The following is a 13,982-nucleotide window of genomic DNA, read 5'->3' on the forward strand; positions in this document are numbered from 1 at the left end:
TTAGATCCCCACGAAGCATTATTCGTAGTACTACCTTTTTTTTCTGTCAGTAAGCAAACGTTGTCCCGTAATATATTAGTAATATGCGACGCTATATTTAGAATAGTTGTTTTTCTTCTTTGCTTTATCTCGTTGTGCTTGAAGCCGAGCTGCTGTCTTATTTGTGTCACGTGTGGTGTGCCCAGCAGGAAGAAGATCTTACGGCGACTGCGCATTAAAGATTGTGACTGTGTCTGCTCGGAAGCAGAGGTTTCAGTTTCCTGGCAGTGTAAACCTGCATTGATGCAATATCTTCCTACTCAAAAAAAAATTTTTTCTTGTCCCATTAGGTCAAGATCCGGGATGTAGGAACCCTAAAGCGGAATACTGGCCAACCTCAGAAACGCCGCAATGTCCTGCTCCTACGTGACTACATTCAGTGCACTGACGTCACGAGAAATACACCTTCTGCGAATTGAAATCTAAAGTAGTTGTTAAGAAAAGCGGCTGTACTAAATTATAGAGGGAGCTCTGAGGGCTTGCCAGCATTCCTTCTAGAGTTTCGACGTCTTGGACCTTCACCTTCATTTCACGCGAATAAATCTTGGGTCTATAATGTTTCGTCAGTACTGTTTCAAGCATATATATATATATAGTTTTCGAGCCATGGGACAGAACTGCCAAAATCAAGTCGTGCACATGTACACCGTTACTTAACCTTTCATTGTGTGTGTGTGTTTTTTTTTTTCAGAAGTGACGCACACCCAGCGTCAGGTTTTTTTCTCACATATTATAAAAACAATATGGCCGTTTAATTTTGGTTGGGCAGAAATGAAGAAAAAAAATATGACACGGATAAAGGGAAATGCCTGTTTGACGTTCTCCTCACATTCCTCTGTGACAAAAAGTATGTCAAAAGGAACACCACGGTCCAGAAACCCGGAAACGTACCGGTACGTCAGTGACACTGACAGGGTTAATGAGTTAAAGCACGAACGCTTCAACAGGGCGCCAAAGTTTCCGCCACCATTTACTTTCGTCCCTGACAGTGCGCCACGCATCGAAGCCGCAGTTTGTCTTTCAACATCCCCGGCGAAATCGTCGATGAAACGGTTTGTCACGCTTCGTGCGAACTGTGCGTCGATGAAAGGGATCTTCGGAAGGGGGTAGGTGGGAGGGGGGAGGGGGGTTACCGCAGTGGGGTGAACCAACGGGTCGTTTTCGTGATCCCCACGCAGAAGCACGTCGTCGGACGCGGTACGCGCGCCTCGCTGAAATTCGGGGATTTTCGCGCCGCGCCACCCCTCCCCTCGCTCGCGGTAATGGCAGTCGGTGTTGCGCACGCGTTCACCGCCCGGACACCGAGAGATGGCGGACGGAGATAAATGATGCCGATGACGATTGGAAGCCGCCCCCCCCCCCCCCCCCTAACGCCCACAACCCCGTCTTGCTTTCCGTGAGGCGATCGCTTCGCCTCTCCTCCACGTCTTCGTCTCCTGCTCGTGACAGAAAAATAACAAACAAACAATAAATGTCAGGGACGAAATGAAAGAAATAGAGAGGGGGGGGGGGGGGGGGGTTGGACGAGAAGCATCGAGATGCCGAGCTTAGGAGGAAAACAAAAGAGTGGCGAAGAGAAAGGGGGGGGGGGGGGGGCGAAAGACCTTTTAAGTCTGGAACCGATAGAGAGACAAACTATAGGGAGTCTCCGAACTCCTCGTATTTGTTGCAATCGTCTCTCTTCCTAACTTCTTCGTATTCTTAGTTGGGGCATCGATGTCGAGGAGATCGCACTGCCGTGCATCGAGACCAGCGACCGAGCGCGCGCTTTTGTTGCTCGAAACACAAACGCGCGCCTTGCGCGTCTCCCGGAGTAGGTGGACGGTGAAGAGGAGGCGCTTCTTGAAAAGATGAATTGATGGTGTGGGCCTTCTGTCGCTCTTTCTTTTCTCTACTTCTATCTTCTTTTTTTCTCTCTGTCTCGGTCTCCGTTATACGCAATCTTCTTCCGCGATGCTTCGCAGCGTTTCCATCTCTCTATCTCTGTATGTATCTTTGTTTCCTTTTTTTTTTCTCTTTGCTTATCTCTCGGCGTCGCAAGTAATAGCCTCCATTCTTCTCCGTTCATTCCACCCTTCCGCTCTCGTAATCCGACAAAATTGTGCGTACGCCACCAGCGCGCCGTAAGCGTATATATTGGCGTGGCAGGAAGCAAGAAAAAGAAGAAACGATACCTTACGCGTACGACCTTTCTTCTCTTTCTTTTCTTTGTTTGCTTCCGTTTCTTTTTTCTTTACTACACAATCTCGTCGTTTCCGCCTTTCTGTTTCCCTTCTTCCACTTCCGCGCCTTTTTTTCTTTTTTTGGTTCCGCGCCTTTTCTTCGTTCTGCGGTTTTTTTTTTTCGAATCGTTGTCTGTTGTTGGCGCATCTGCGAGCTGGCATAGTTGTCTCTATATGGCTAGCTCGTCCCGTTCGCTGGCGTCGAAACTATCGAAGCAGCACGCCCCCTTTTTTTGGAATGCTCTCTCTCTCTCTCTTCGATGCATGGGACCCGTGTTGTTGAGCGTCTCTACATCGTTCCGTGTTCAACGCAGGCCTGAGAGAAAGGCGTGCTCGCACGCTTTCTACGGTTCTTGGGTTTGCCGGCCCGCCGAGGTCTGGCTGAGGTCCCAATCTCGCTGAGAGGCCCCGTCTCCTGGTCGTACTCGCGACTTCGCGTCTGTGTTTTACTGTGGCGCCAGCAGCCCGGGCCTCTTACGAGCCCATTTCCTAACCCCTCCCCCTCTCCCCCAATCCACCTTCCTTACTTGGTTGTCGAGTCCACCTTTCTCGGTTAAGTGGTACACTTTTTTCGAGCAAGCACCGGGACCAAGCCGTGGTCCACGCCCTCCTGTGTGTTTCACGCCCGTTGTGCGAGACTGGGATGTACAGTGCGCCAGCCACGTGGCCCGCTTGTCGTAGCGGGTTGAGGATTACGTTAGCTGAACTCGAGAGAGAGAAAGAGAGAGTTTAAGAAAAACAGAAGGCGTTCGCCTGAGCTATAGCTTATTCTTTCTCGCCCCTCTGCACTAGACGGGGAGGACAAACAACGATGGCTGACGATGATGAAGAGGAGGGAGTGCTTATGTAGAAGTCCGTCCGGTTGCTGCAGTTTCTAAGGCCGCGCGTCCAGCCCTGTGTCTTGTGAAAAGTTCAGCTATTGCTGAAGAAAAGAACGCCGCGCCTTGCGTGGCGGCGGGTAGTTTTTTGGGATCCTCAGCTAGTTGAGCGTTGAGTGGACCCTCACGTCCCCCGTTCATGACGGAGAGACCAGCTTCACTGCAGTGCTCCAGCTCTTCCTCTGCTTTGGCGATGGGTGGTGGCTCGTAGTTTATCAAAAGTTCAGGTGCAGTCTCGGAAGTTTGATGTCGTGAAGTTACGATGAGCATAACTGCCTTGCCGTAGACGACTGGTCAGCGCTTGGCTTTTGTTTTACGTTTAAGACTACAAGACGGGTCACTAAGGTGAAGCAAGGTATAGTGCAGAGAAGCTGCCTCGCGATTAAGAAACTTCTTTCGTGTGAGCACTTTCAAAAAGAAAGAAAGAAAGAAAGAAAGAAAGAAAGAAAGAAAGAAAGAAAGAAAGAAAGAAAGAAAGAAAGAAAGAAAGAAAGAAAGAAAGAAAGAAAGAAAGAAAGAAAGAAAGGAAAGAAACGGAACCATAAATATCAACACAGCGGAAAAATGTACGTTTTCCTATATATGTATTTTTTTTTCGTTCTGTTCTCACCTACTTTCCTTAAAAAAAATAAAGTTTACGCCAGAAACAGATTGCGGCTGGTGCAAAGTCTGGACGTTCCAGTTACCTAATCTCTACAATCCACTAAAAGTAATGCTGTTCGTTGTGCGCATCTAAAAGTATTAAGAAGTTAAATTTACAAGCATACGAGTGGGACTGCATCGAGGCTAACTACAGACAGTTAAGCTGTTTTGGGGAGAAAATAAATTGCGATGTAAAGAGGTAATGGTCTCTGACGCAGTGCTCAAACATTCGAAGTAAGTTTGTGTGCTAGGTTTCATGTAAAAAATATATATATACTTGTGTCTCAGTAGTAAATCAAGCCGGAACAAATCCGCGTCCCTTAGTTTAGAAACGAGTGTACGGGGAAACGAGTGTACGGGTAACAGATTCACTCTGTTATGTATTTTGCATGTAAATCGCCTAGTTAGCATGCAAATCTAGCCCACCGCGGTGTTTTTGGTGCAGCGAAGCTCTGGCTTAACTAGCTCGGCAGTATGTAATAAAGAAAGAAATTGTTTCGGTCAGGTTTCGTTAAGTAGAAACATGCTCTCATCTTTACAATGGAAATTTTACATTTCTTAGGGAGAATTTCGTTGTATAACGCTTAACTAGAACGGATAAGTATTCTGAGGTTTTATCTAAGCGCATTTAACCAAGAACGTATAAAATTGTGCGAAAAAAGGGTCTTCAGCAGCGCTCCCGCCATTCTATGTGCAGTCGACCGAAGATTTCTGCCGAGGAGCATGGTTTAATTCATGTTGTATTAGAAGAAAAATGTGTTCCACATATGCTGTGCAAACTTGCAATGAGATTTTTGTTCAGTACGTAGACTTCATCTATCGCTGACCACAGCAATAGCTAGGTTATTTAATTGAAACTAACTTTAATAGCGGCAGACGATCTAGATGCCCCAGTTCTGCCCACATGTGCGTGTTCAGTCAAGAACGAGAACAAACAATTTTCAGAGGACGCAGCCTTTGAGACATTTATGTTGCATTCAGCATTCTTCGCGTGTCTACATACGCCATGCAATTTTAGAGCGAGATTTTTGCCGGTTGCATACACTTTATTGATGACAAATGACAACCACAAGTGGTTTATTTGAAGCAATCCATACTGCAGGAAGATGAACAACGACTGCAGACAATCCAGGAGCCGAATTCAGAAGGCTTGCTGTTCGTCTGTGCTCTTAGCCATCGGTCGGCGGCCTTCACTAATAACATGTCCTCTAACATGATTTGCTGGAATTGGCGGTTTTAGCAGAACGTTTCTGTCTATACGGACCCAGACCCCCCCCCCCCCACTTCGGCTCACGCGTTTGCTCAATACCAGAAACAGACGATTCCCTTCGGCAGCAAACGATGCTCTCCAGCAATAACAACTGCTCTCTGCAGATAACGGACAGACGAGGAAACAGAAGTACATCGCCCGCACTGGAATGACCTCCTGAGGGCCAAGCAGGAACTTCGCAATATCAGTGTCGGTAATTTCCACGGCTGCGCGCGATATTCAGCATGAACCGCTTATCTGCAGGTTACCCGGTTATTACGCCAAACAACCGAAATTTTCCGCCTGCCGGGCATCGTATCACTATGCCTCCAACTACGTGTCTTCTCCTTTTAAGTGGTGTCCTCATAAAGGGCCTAATGCAGACGGGGGAAAGGGGGTATGGCTGGCGTTGTTCAGAGAACGCTCGCGAGAGTGCGCGAGAGCAGGGAAAGGAGAGAGCGCCCTCTCGCGGCCAGGAGAGTAAACGCTAATCGGACGCTAACGAGCTATGTTTTCCCGTGGCGACTGCGCGCTCCGACGCAATCGGTCCCTAATCGAATTTGCAGGCTCTTGTAGCGAATCCCCTCCCTCCCCCCTTCCACACACACAGACACACGGCCACTCAGGTCCCCAAATCGCTCCAGCCTCCTTACTCTCATCTTCCCCGCTTGCGATTCTGGCGTCCCCTGGAGGCCTTGTCGTAACGACTGTTGTCATGCAGACCACTTCGGGACAAGGGCGCACAGAGTGCATCTTAAGAGGGGTGCAAACACGAGTACTTCTGGCACTCGCAGGCTTGTATAGTAGAATGAATACGCACTTGGTGCCCGACGTTTCGTAGATATAACATTTCAACGTGAAATTGGAGAAAAAAGAAAGGTAAGCATTAAGACATCATCTACGCAGTTATATCGGCTGCAGTCGCTACTGATGGAGACGAAATGGGCAGCCTTAGGTTTGTCGCAATTTACGGAGACCTTTGGGGTAGAGACTGTTCTGAAACGCGCCCAGGCGTGCTCGCGACAGAAGCCTGGTCGTTTGCATTGTCTAGATAGTACACAAACAATTAGCTGAGGAATAAAGCAGGAAGGTGTTTTAACTTAATGCTTGTGATGGAAGTGGAGGCTATTTGTAGGCTAGGAGGAGCAAGCATAAAGATCTGGCTGAAAAGTTCATTCGTAATTGCGTTTGAGTCCGAAAAGTTACACGCTTGGGAAAGCCCAGTTTGGCTTGAAAGTTTCCAGGGTTGATCGTCGCTGGAGAATGATTTTGTTCTAGCGTAATCTTTGCAAGGTTCGCCGATACAGAGGCTACACACCTGAATATTAATAAAACTAATTTCGGCGGTTAGGTTTTATCGTAGCGTGGTCCCATTGACGATACCATGGGCCAGTTACCACAGCGTGCACTACAACGCCGCCATCTGCAGCCAGAATCACAAAGCTTGTAATTAGCAAGAGCTGCTTGCCCTGACTTCACTGATAGTCTCTTCGACATCATGATTGTCAAGGAACTGCTTTTGCGAAGAGTTCGGGGTTAAGTAATTTTTATGCGAATACAGGCCTTGGTCCGTAAGAGCCAATTTAAATCGGTACGCCACCGTCACTAATATGTCCGGCTATAAAAATGGCTATTATTGGCTTTTACGAACAATTCTTGCGTAAAAGCTTTTATTGCGAATCCAGGACCTGGAGTCGTATTCACAAAGGTTGTCGGTCCTAATAGCTGTCTGCCAATGGCTGGCAGCCCATCGCTAATGTTATGCCCTACGTCACTATTGGCTAAGACCTACTCTTACGAACAGTTCTGTCGTTACAACTTTCCTTTTTGTCATAAATACGCACCATCACGTCCTCTGTTACAGCGTCGGTGCGTTGCCGCGCGCAAATTGATTCAGATTGCGCTGCGTAACAACCCAAAACAGAAAGGGACATGTGTACGCTGAAACGCCGCTTACCTAAACAGTCCATCACTCCGAACTGCTATCTTTTTCTCGTTTTTCCTTCGTCTCGCACGCTCGCGAGGCAAATGAGTGTTTCTGCTGCGTAAAACGTTGTGTCAGGTATGTACAGACAGGTGTGTAGCAATTAAGAACAGACCGCCCATCACCATGTCCTTTCTTTCTTTCTTCTTTCTTTCTTTCTTTCTTTCTTTCTTTCTTTCTTTCTTTGAATTTTTCTCGTTCTTTTCTTTTTTGCGTGCAGCTGGGCGCTGTTGACTTAGCGTCAGCGCTTAATGCGCCTGTGGTCCCTCGTATACGTTGCCGAGAGTTCGTCGTGTTTGTAGTTCGCCGTGTCGGCCGTGATTGTTGTCACGTGGTTTGTTCTCGCTTGTCTCTTCTTTCTTTCTTTCTTTTTTTCTCATCCTTCTCCGTCACTCAATTTCTCTATTTTTTTTTCTTTCTCTCTCTAGCCACGTGACCTTACTTATTTCATTGTTCGTTCCTTCCTTCCTATATGCATTACTCTGGCGCGGTGTTCCGTCTTCATTAATGACCGGGTCCCGCCGCGTTGTAACAGCTCCCGTCGCTCGGGCCGATTTCTTTCTCAGTATTTTTTTTTCCCTCGCCGCTTCTCGCAGAGTCTCGACTTGATGGATGGCCGCTCTCGCGGTCGGTTGTATACGGTGAACGCGATGTGGGCGCGAAGCCACGGGAATGCGCGGAGCTTTGACTCTGTACACGGGGAGTCCCATGTTGACACGAGTGCGCGAGGTCATTCGGGCTAACCCACGGCATAACCACTCTGGTTTGCTGGAACAAGTTATAGCTGGCGTGGCGTGACGCTGGCATTAACAACATTGTTTCTGTACCACTCGAGAGCATTCACTGTTACACCGGGTGTCCCGACTAACGGGGCAGCAATTTTAAAAACAATTTGCGAAGCCTTTTTGTGCGGATTGGACTAAGTGTACGTCGTTATGAGCCTCCTGGTAGAATCGTCCAGTATAAGTTGTGTTCTTAGTAAACAGAGCGATCAGTCGTTATTAATTACCTTTTAATATATTACCTTAATGGTCGCACTGTCAGAACAAAGAACAATAGTATTCGACGCGTTGAAATCTTGTGTAGCTCTTTTTACATCGATAGCTGTTGTTGTCTCACTTTGCTCGTCGTAACTTACCAACTAAATGAATAACTAACTAAAGGAAGAAAGAATTTAAGAAAGAATTAAGAAAGAAAGAAAGAAAGAAAGAAAGAAAGAAAGAAAGAAAGAAAGAACTAACTGCTGCGGCTGCATTTCGATGGAGGCGAAATGCAAAAACGCCCATGTGCTTGCCTTGTAGTGCACGTTAAAAACCCCAGGTGGTCCAAATTTATCCGGAGCCCTCCACTATGGCGTGCCTCATAATCAGAACTGGTTTTGTCACGTAAAACCGCAGAAATAAGAACTTTATCACTCACTCACTCACTCACTCACTCACTCACTCACTCACTCACCCACTCACTAGCTAACTTACTCACTCCTTTACTAACTTGCTAAATAACTGCTGATTTAGCTACATAAATAATTCGCTAACCTATTAATTACTAACTAATTAACTACCTAGCTAGCTAGTTGGCAAGTAAATCAATAAATAAGTCGTGTCCGTCTTTAACAACACTTACCACCGTTTTAATTCAGCTAAAAAAATAAATAAGACTTAAAGATGGCATATATATACCTAACGGGCGTTCCCGTTTCTTTCTGCCCGACGCAGGAGCTGGCCGCCCGCACTGGCTGCGCGGTGTCGGCCACCAGCGGGTCCGAGTCCGGCGCGTCGCCCTCGTCGAGCATGGGCGACGTGCCGCCGTTCGCCCCGGCGCCTTCGCCCGCGGGCTCGGCGCCCCCGTGCTCGTCGTACCTGCTCCAGCAGCTGGCCTCCAGCTGCTCCTTCCCCAACTCGCTGGACGGCGTCCCGAGCACCTGCCACAGCTCGCCCTGCGGCGGGCCGGCGTCGTCCGCGATGCAGCTCCGTTCGTCGCCGTCGGCGGCCGCCTCCTTCTTCGCCAGGTGAGCGATGTTTTGCGTAGTTAGCCCTTTTGCGTAGCTGTATACGGGCTGGGAGTGACGAACGGTGACGTACCGATATTTCCCGGGGATTTCCAGAAACACTACGCCCGTCATCGGCTATAATGGCACGAATTTCGGCCGCGATTACCTATGGATGTATATATATGTATATATATATATATATATATATATATATATATATATATTGTTACGTTGCGGAAGTCACATATACAGGTGTATTTACAATATCTACAAGAGAGGCAACGATACATAAACATGGCTGGCGCGACCGAATCTACCTCTACATGCCAAATCGTCGTCTGACTGGCGCCAGGCGTGGATGCGCCGTCACAATATATATATATATATATATATAATACACGCAACCGACAATGAAGCCACGGAGAACATCGCGGAAATTAACTGTGGTTGCAATGGAAATGTAGAAAGTAATAAAGACAAGGGAAATGGAAGTGGGTTCTAGTTCCATTCCAACTCTCTCCAATATATATATATATATATATATATATTGTGGGCGTGGTCCCGCGTCTTTGTTTGACATTGCACTTGTCTTGTTTAGCAAATCAGCAATGACGACTCCTCATAATAATTTCAACGGTGCAAGCAAACACGCGTAGCCTATCAGCGAATACAGCAAAATAGTTTCCTGCGTGGTTGCTAAGTGTGGTAATTGGTCGTCATTACGCAATCTCAATCACTGAGATATTAATAACGCCGTCGTATACTCACTCGATTTTTTTTTATTGCGTTGCTTCTCCCGTTATACGCGCTATTATGACCCCCTTTTTGCCTCATACGTTGCTGCGTGCTACTCCGCTAACATTTCCTGCAGTCATGATCAAACTGCTACATATTGCGAGGCGAATTTCTCTCTACGATAATGGGGCGTGTGGTCATTTTCAGCACGAAACATCCACCTCTATCAAGCATACGTTTCGACCATTTAGAAAAAAAAATGTGCGTATATCGCGTTCGTGATGTACGGCCTCAATTTAGGCCTAACGCAACTAACTGTGAAACTTTGCACCCTCGTTTGAATTTAGGATCCAACGATGACTTCCCGCCGTTTTTTTTTTCTCACCCGCCACCTCTTCCTCAACAGAGAGCCTAAAACTTAGAACCCCCGGTTCCTTCCCCCGTTTTACGAACAATTAGGCACTTGTCGCGCGATCATTTAGGCACCGATGCTCTGCATGGGGGACGAGAAAAATAATCACCCCGGGAATTCAGGGGCTGGAGGAGTGAAAAGAGCAACACAGGAGGGGACGAAATGCTGGGCCAAATAAACGACACTTACACGCACACCCACACACACCCAAAAAAAATTTCGAATGTCCTTACGCTGCATCACCCGGTGCCGTCTCGCAACCCTTTACACTATATGGGTGCTGCGAAAACTTCAAGTTTCGCCAATTTCGCGTCGCCTTAATGAACCGTTCTCAATGCGCGTTGACGACCTGACCCTGTGTGGGGGCCGTAGGTCTTTCGTTGAAACGCAACGCACGTGTCCACGCATGCGCAAACGCGCCCACAACACTCACGCACGCACATGGTTCGGGCGAAGCCGCTGTGTGCTTAGGCCTAACCGGAGCGGCTTGTGCGGGAGCTGTGCTCGAGATTTCTCGACGCCGACGGCAACGGGGTCTGAACGGCGGGCAGAGGGGTGCGCGAGCCGCTAATGGCGGCTATTAGGCTTAACCGGGCAGGAGTATCAGGTGCAGGGTTTCGCCGATATCGTCGGTGCACGTGAGACGGGAGAAGAAGAGCAATAAAGAAAGGGAAATTAGTTCCGAACGAAACATAGTTTGGATAGGGAGAAGGAGAGATGCGCGAAGTAAACAGCTATATACATGTGCTCTGAACGACGCGGACCGACCCTCGTCGCTCGACGATGACGCGCTTAGAAATGAGTGCTATATTGAAAGAGCACTGTTATTGATGTCATACAAAATGGAATTCATAACTCAAGTGCACGAAGGATCGAACGTAGCGAGGAGATTGGTATCTTATGGTACTACAGTGGAACAACTGGAAACCTCAGTTAGGCAATACATCTTTCGAGAAGTTTGCTTATCATCGTCGCAGTGTATATACAATAGGTCGTCTAGACAAGGAAGCCAGCTACAAGTATAGAGGTGGAGGTAGGGGGGAGGGGGGGGGGGGGGGACTGTCGCGGTGACACCACCAATTCTTTCGCGCGCAAATTTAGCACAGATGTTGCATTTCGCGGTGACATTTGGTTGCTATCATTTTTGTTATTAAGCACGGTATTAAGCCTCACCTCCGCCAGTGCCCGAATGTGAGTCAGCCGAGTGAACGATGAGCATTTCGTCATGTAGAGAACCGAGTAGCTCGTTAAGCGCAGCCCTTCTTTTTTTTTTTTTTTTTTTTTAGCTAGCTACGACGCTGCCTCCGAGAGCTACGCTCGGCGCGTTGATCCCCTCTACGAATCTCGGAGGAAAATGCCTGCCTTTACGAGTCGCGCACTGCACGGCCGAGCCATGAAAGCACCCAAGCGACACGTGAATGTAGCCGCGGTGATTTTGATGATTTCTCTGTAAATTAAAACAATACGTATATATTAGGCCAAATAATGTTGAGTAAAATGCGAGAAGAGGCACTTCGCCGTCCCTGCATGATGTATATTTCCGAAATGTTTGCGGATATCCGCGAAAATGTTTTTCTTCTTCTATGCTACTCAATTTGCAAGAAATTAAATTCATATTCTTGCAGTTGCTCAAAGCGTTTTGATTCATTTACGACTGGTCTAGACGAAGGGTGAGTGCGCGCATAAATAAACAGATTCGGTAACCCTCGATGCGCGTGGATATTTTCCTTATCTAAGTCTTGAAAGTTTGAACTTGCCAGAAGTGTAATTTCTTTATGGGACCTAAATTGACGTCATACATTGGCAGGCTTTCTACACTAATCCTCCAGTATTTCTTCATCTTACCCGCGTCTTTCCCATATTATTCATCCCATGGCGGCTTTTAGATGCCAGTGCTGGAGCCCTTCTGCCTGCCACGTCTACTTGGGGCCGAAGAGAGCCGCGCTTTATTAAAATACGCCCCGTCGTTTCTCTGGCAAAAATCACACGCGCCATAAAGCTCTTGCTTTCATGACCATTTAGTCCTCGAGTACTGAGGTCTAGTTGTGAAGGCGAGAACAAATCCAGCGCCCCCTGTCGATAACGCAGACAGCAGACAAAAAAGGAGACGAAAAAAAAAAAGGGGGGGGGGGGGTAGGGGGCTTCGTGAGCGTGTGCAAACGTTTGAATGGTCGATCTTAGGAGCGCGAGGCACCACTCTCTGTCACGGAATGCATAATCAGGGGCGACAAGAACGGAAAACGCAGACAAACGGCTGAGGGGTGGGCTCGAATGAGCTAAAAACGCTCGAAATCCCGTACAAAGCGCACGATCATGCATGGAGTCGAGAACGAGTCCCAGAGGGCGTCGTGGGGCAAGAAAAGAGAGCGCATGCGCGAGTGCCCCCTATAGCACGCGCAATTATTTTACCAGTCCGTCGAGGAAGAAAAAAAATGCCTGGAGCTAGTTCACAATTTCTACAACTGAAATTCAACCTTTTGCACGTGTGGTGCAATGGCTCGCCAAGAGGTTAATATAGTGGACTATATATGCCGAACCGGTTCGCGAACCGCTTCAGTATTATATATATTTTTTTATTTATACGAACCGGAACTAAATCGGAATAAAATCAAAGTTCGGTGAGCTCGAACCAAGCCGGTAATTTTTTTTGTCTGTTCAACACCCTGATTTCATATCAATAAACCCCGATGAGTGTGGATGAGACTGGTGTGCAGATGAATGCGTGGCAGTGCATGTGAATGTGTGTGTGTAAACGTGACTTTGAAGCGAGCTGATCTGTTGTGGCTCTGAATCAGTGATCTTTTAAGCGCAGTTATGAGCATATTAGGTATAACCCTCTTACAGAATGGGAGTACACTGTAAAGTAATTTACACCCCTAAAAGTGAAAACTGCTGTAAATATATCGATAACTCCCACCTTACAGCCAAAAAAAAGGTGTAATCGTGTGAGTTATATGCAGATTTGCGCCATTCTTTAGTTTAAAGGTGTAAACTATTTTCAGTGTACGCTACCTGCCATCCTGAACTAAGGGGACCGCAACTCGGACTCTCTAAATCAAAGAAGACAAATTATAAACAATTTAAAGCGTAACACACGTTCGCGTGTGCCTGTTCCTCGAACGATGCCGTATTTCAACGATAACAGTATACTATATAACCAATCATGATTACTATCATTGCCCACATGACAAGGTAATGCATCTGGTGCTCTGCCATCTGGCATTTGCAACATGATTAGTTACAGGTGTTGTGGGTATTACCATGCCCCCCGTCTCGACAACATGCTTTCTTTCTTGCTTACGACCTGACGTACAGATTTAGCGGGTTTCAAATTAACTGGTGTGCCACGGAGTTGTCGTTTTCAAACTTAAAAAGAAAAATGTCGCGCTGTTTTTCCAACGGCGGAATCTATATAGCCGCGTACTCCGTACACATGCACTGAGTCGCACAGGCGCAAGCCAGCGATCAGAAAGCGCGTAATTTTTCCTCGTTCTGCCCGAGTTCGAGAACAAATAAAGCGTCGCGACAAAGTTTGCGCAGGGCTTTTCAAAATCCTCGCTCCCACACACCGTTGGCTCCCTCCGTTCGTACCCTCTTTCCCGATTTCCCTACGCCTTCTATCCCGAAACGCCGTCATACTTCCCATATTTCACCCCGCGTTCCTCTAACCTCCCTCGAAACTATTCCTCGCTCCTTCCATTCCGTTTTTTTTTTTTTTGTTATTGTTTTCCTTATTAATTCTCTAGCGTTATGCGTAACTTCCTTCCTGTGCTGCTTTCGGGAGGGAAACGGGAGAGGAGAAAGGGAGAGCTCGCCGCCTGCGACGCGACC

General features: G+C 47.4%; 1 protein-coding gene across 1 annotated transcript in view; it reads left to right on the top strand.

Annotated features, from left to right (window-relative positions):
- Positions 1-13,982, top strand: part of LOC119457890 (uncharacterized) — a 483,998-nt gene that overhangs the window by 175,846 nt on the left and 294,170 nt on the right. The window contains 1 exon segment of the mRNA XM_049670508.1: positions 8,730-9,022. Within this exon segment, the coding sequence (XP_049526465.1) occupies positions 8,730-9,022 (293 nt within the window).

Source organism: Dermacentor silvarum, chromosome 7 (assembly GCF_013339745.2).
Source record: "Dermacentor silvarum isolate Dsil-2018 chromosome 7, BIME_Dsil_1.4, whole genome shotgun sequence".
Classification (NCBI taxonomy): Eukaryota; Metazoa; Arthropoda; class Arachnida; order Ixodida; family Ixodidae; genus Dermacentor; species Dermacentor silvarum.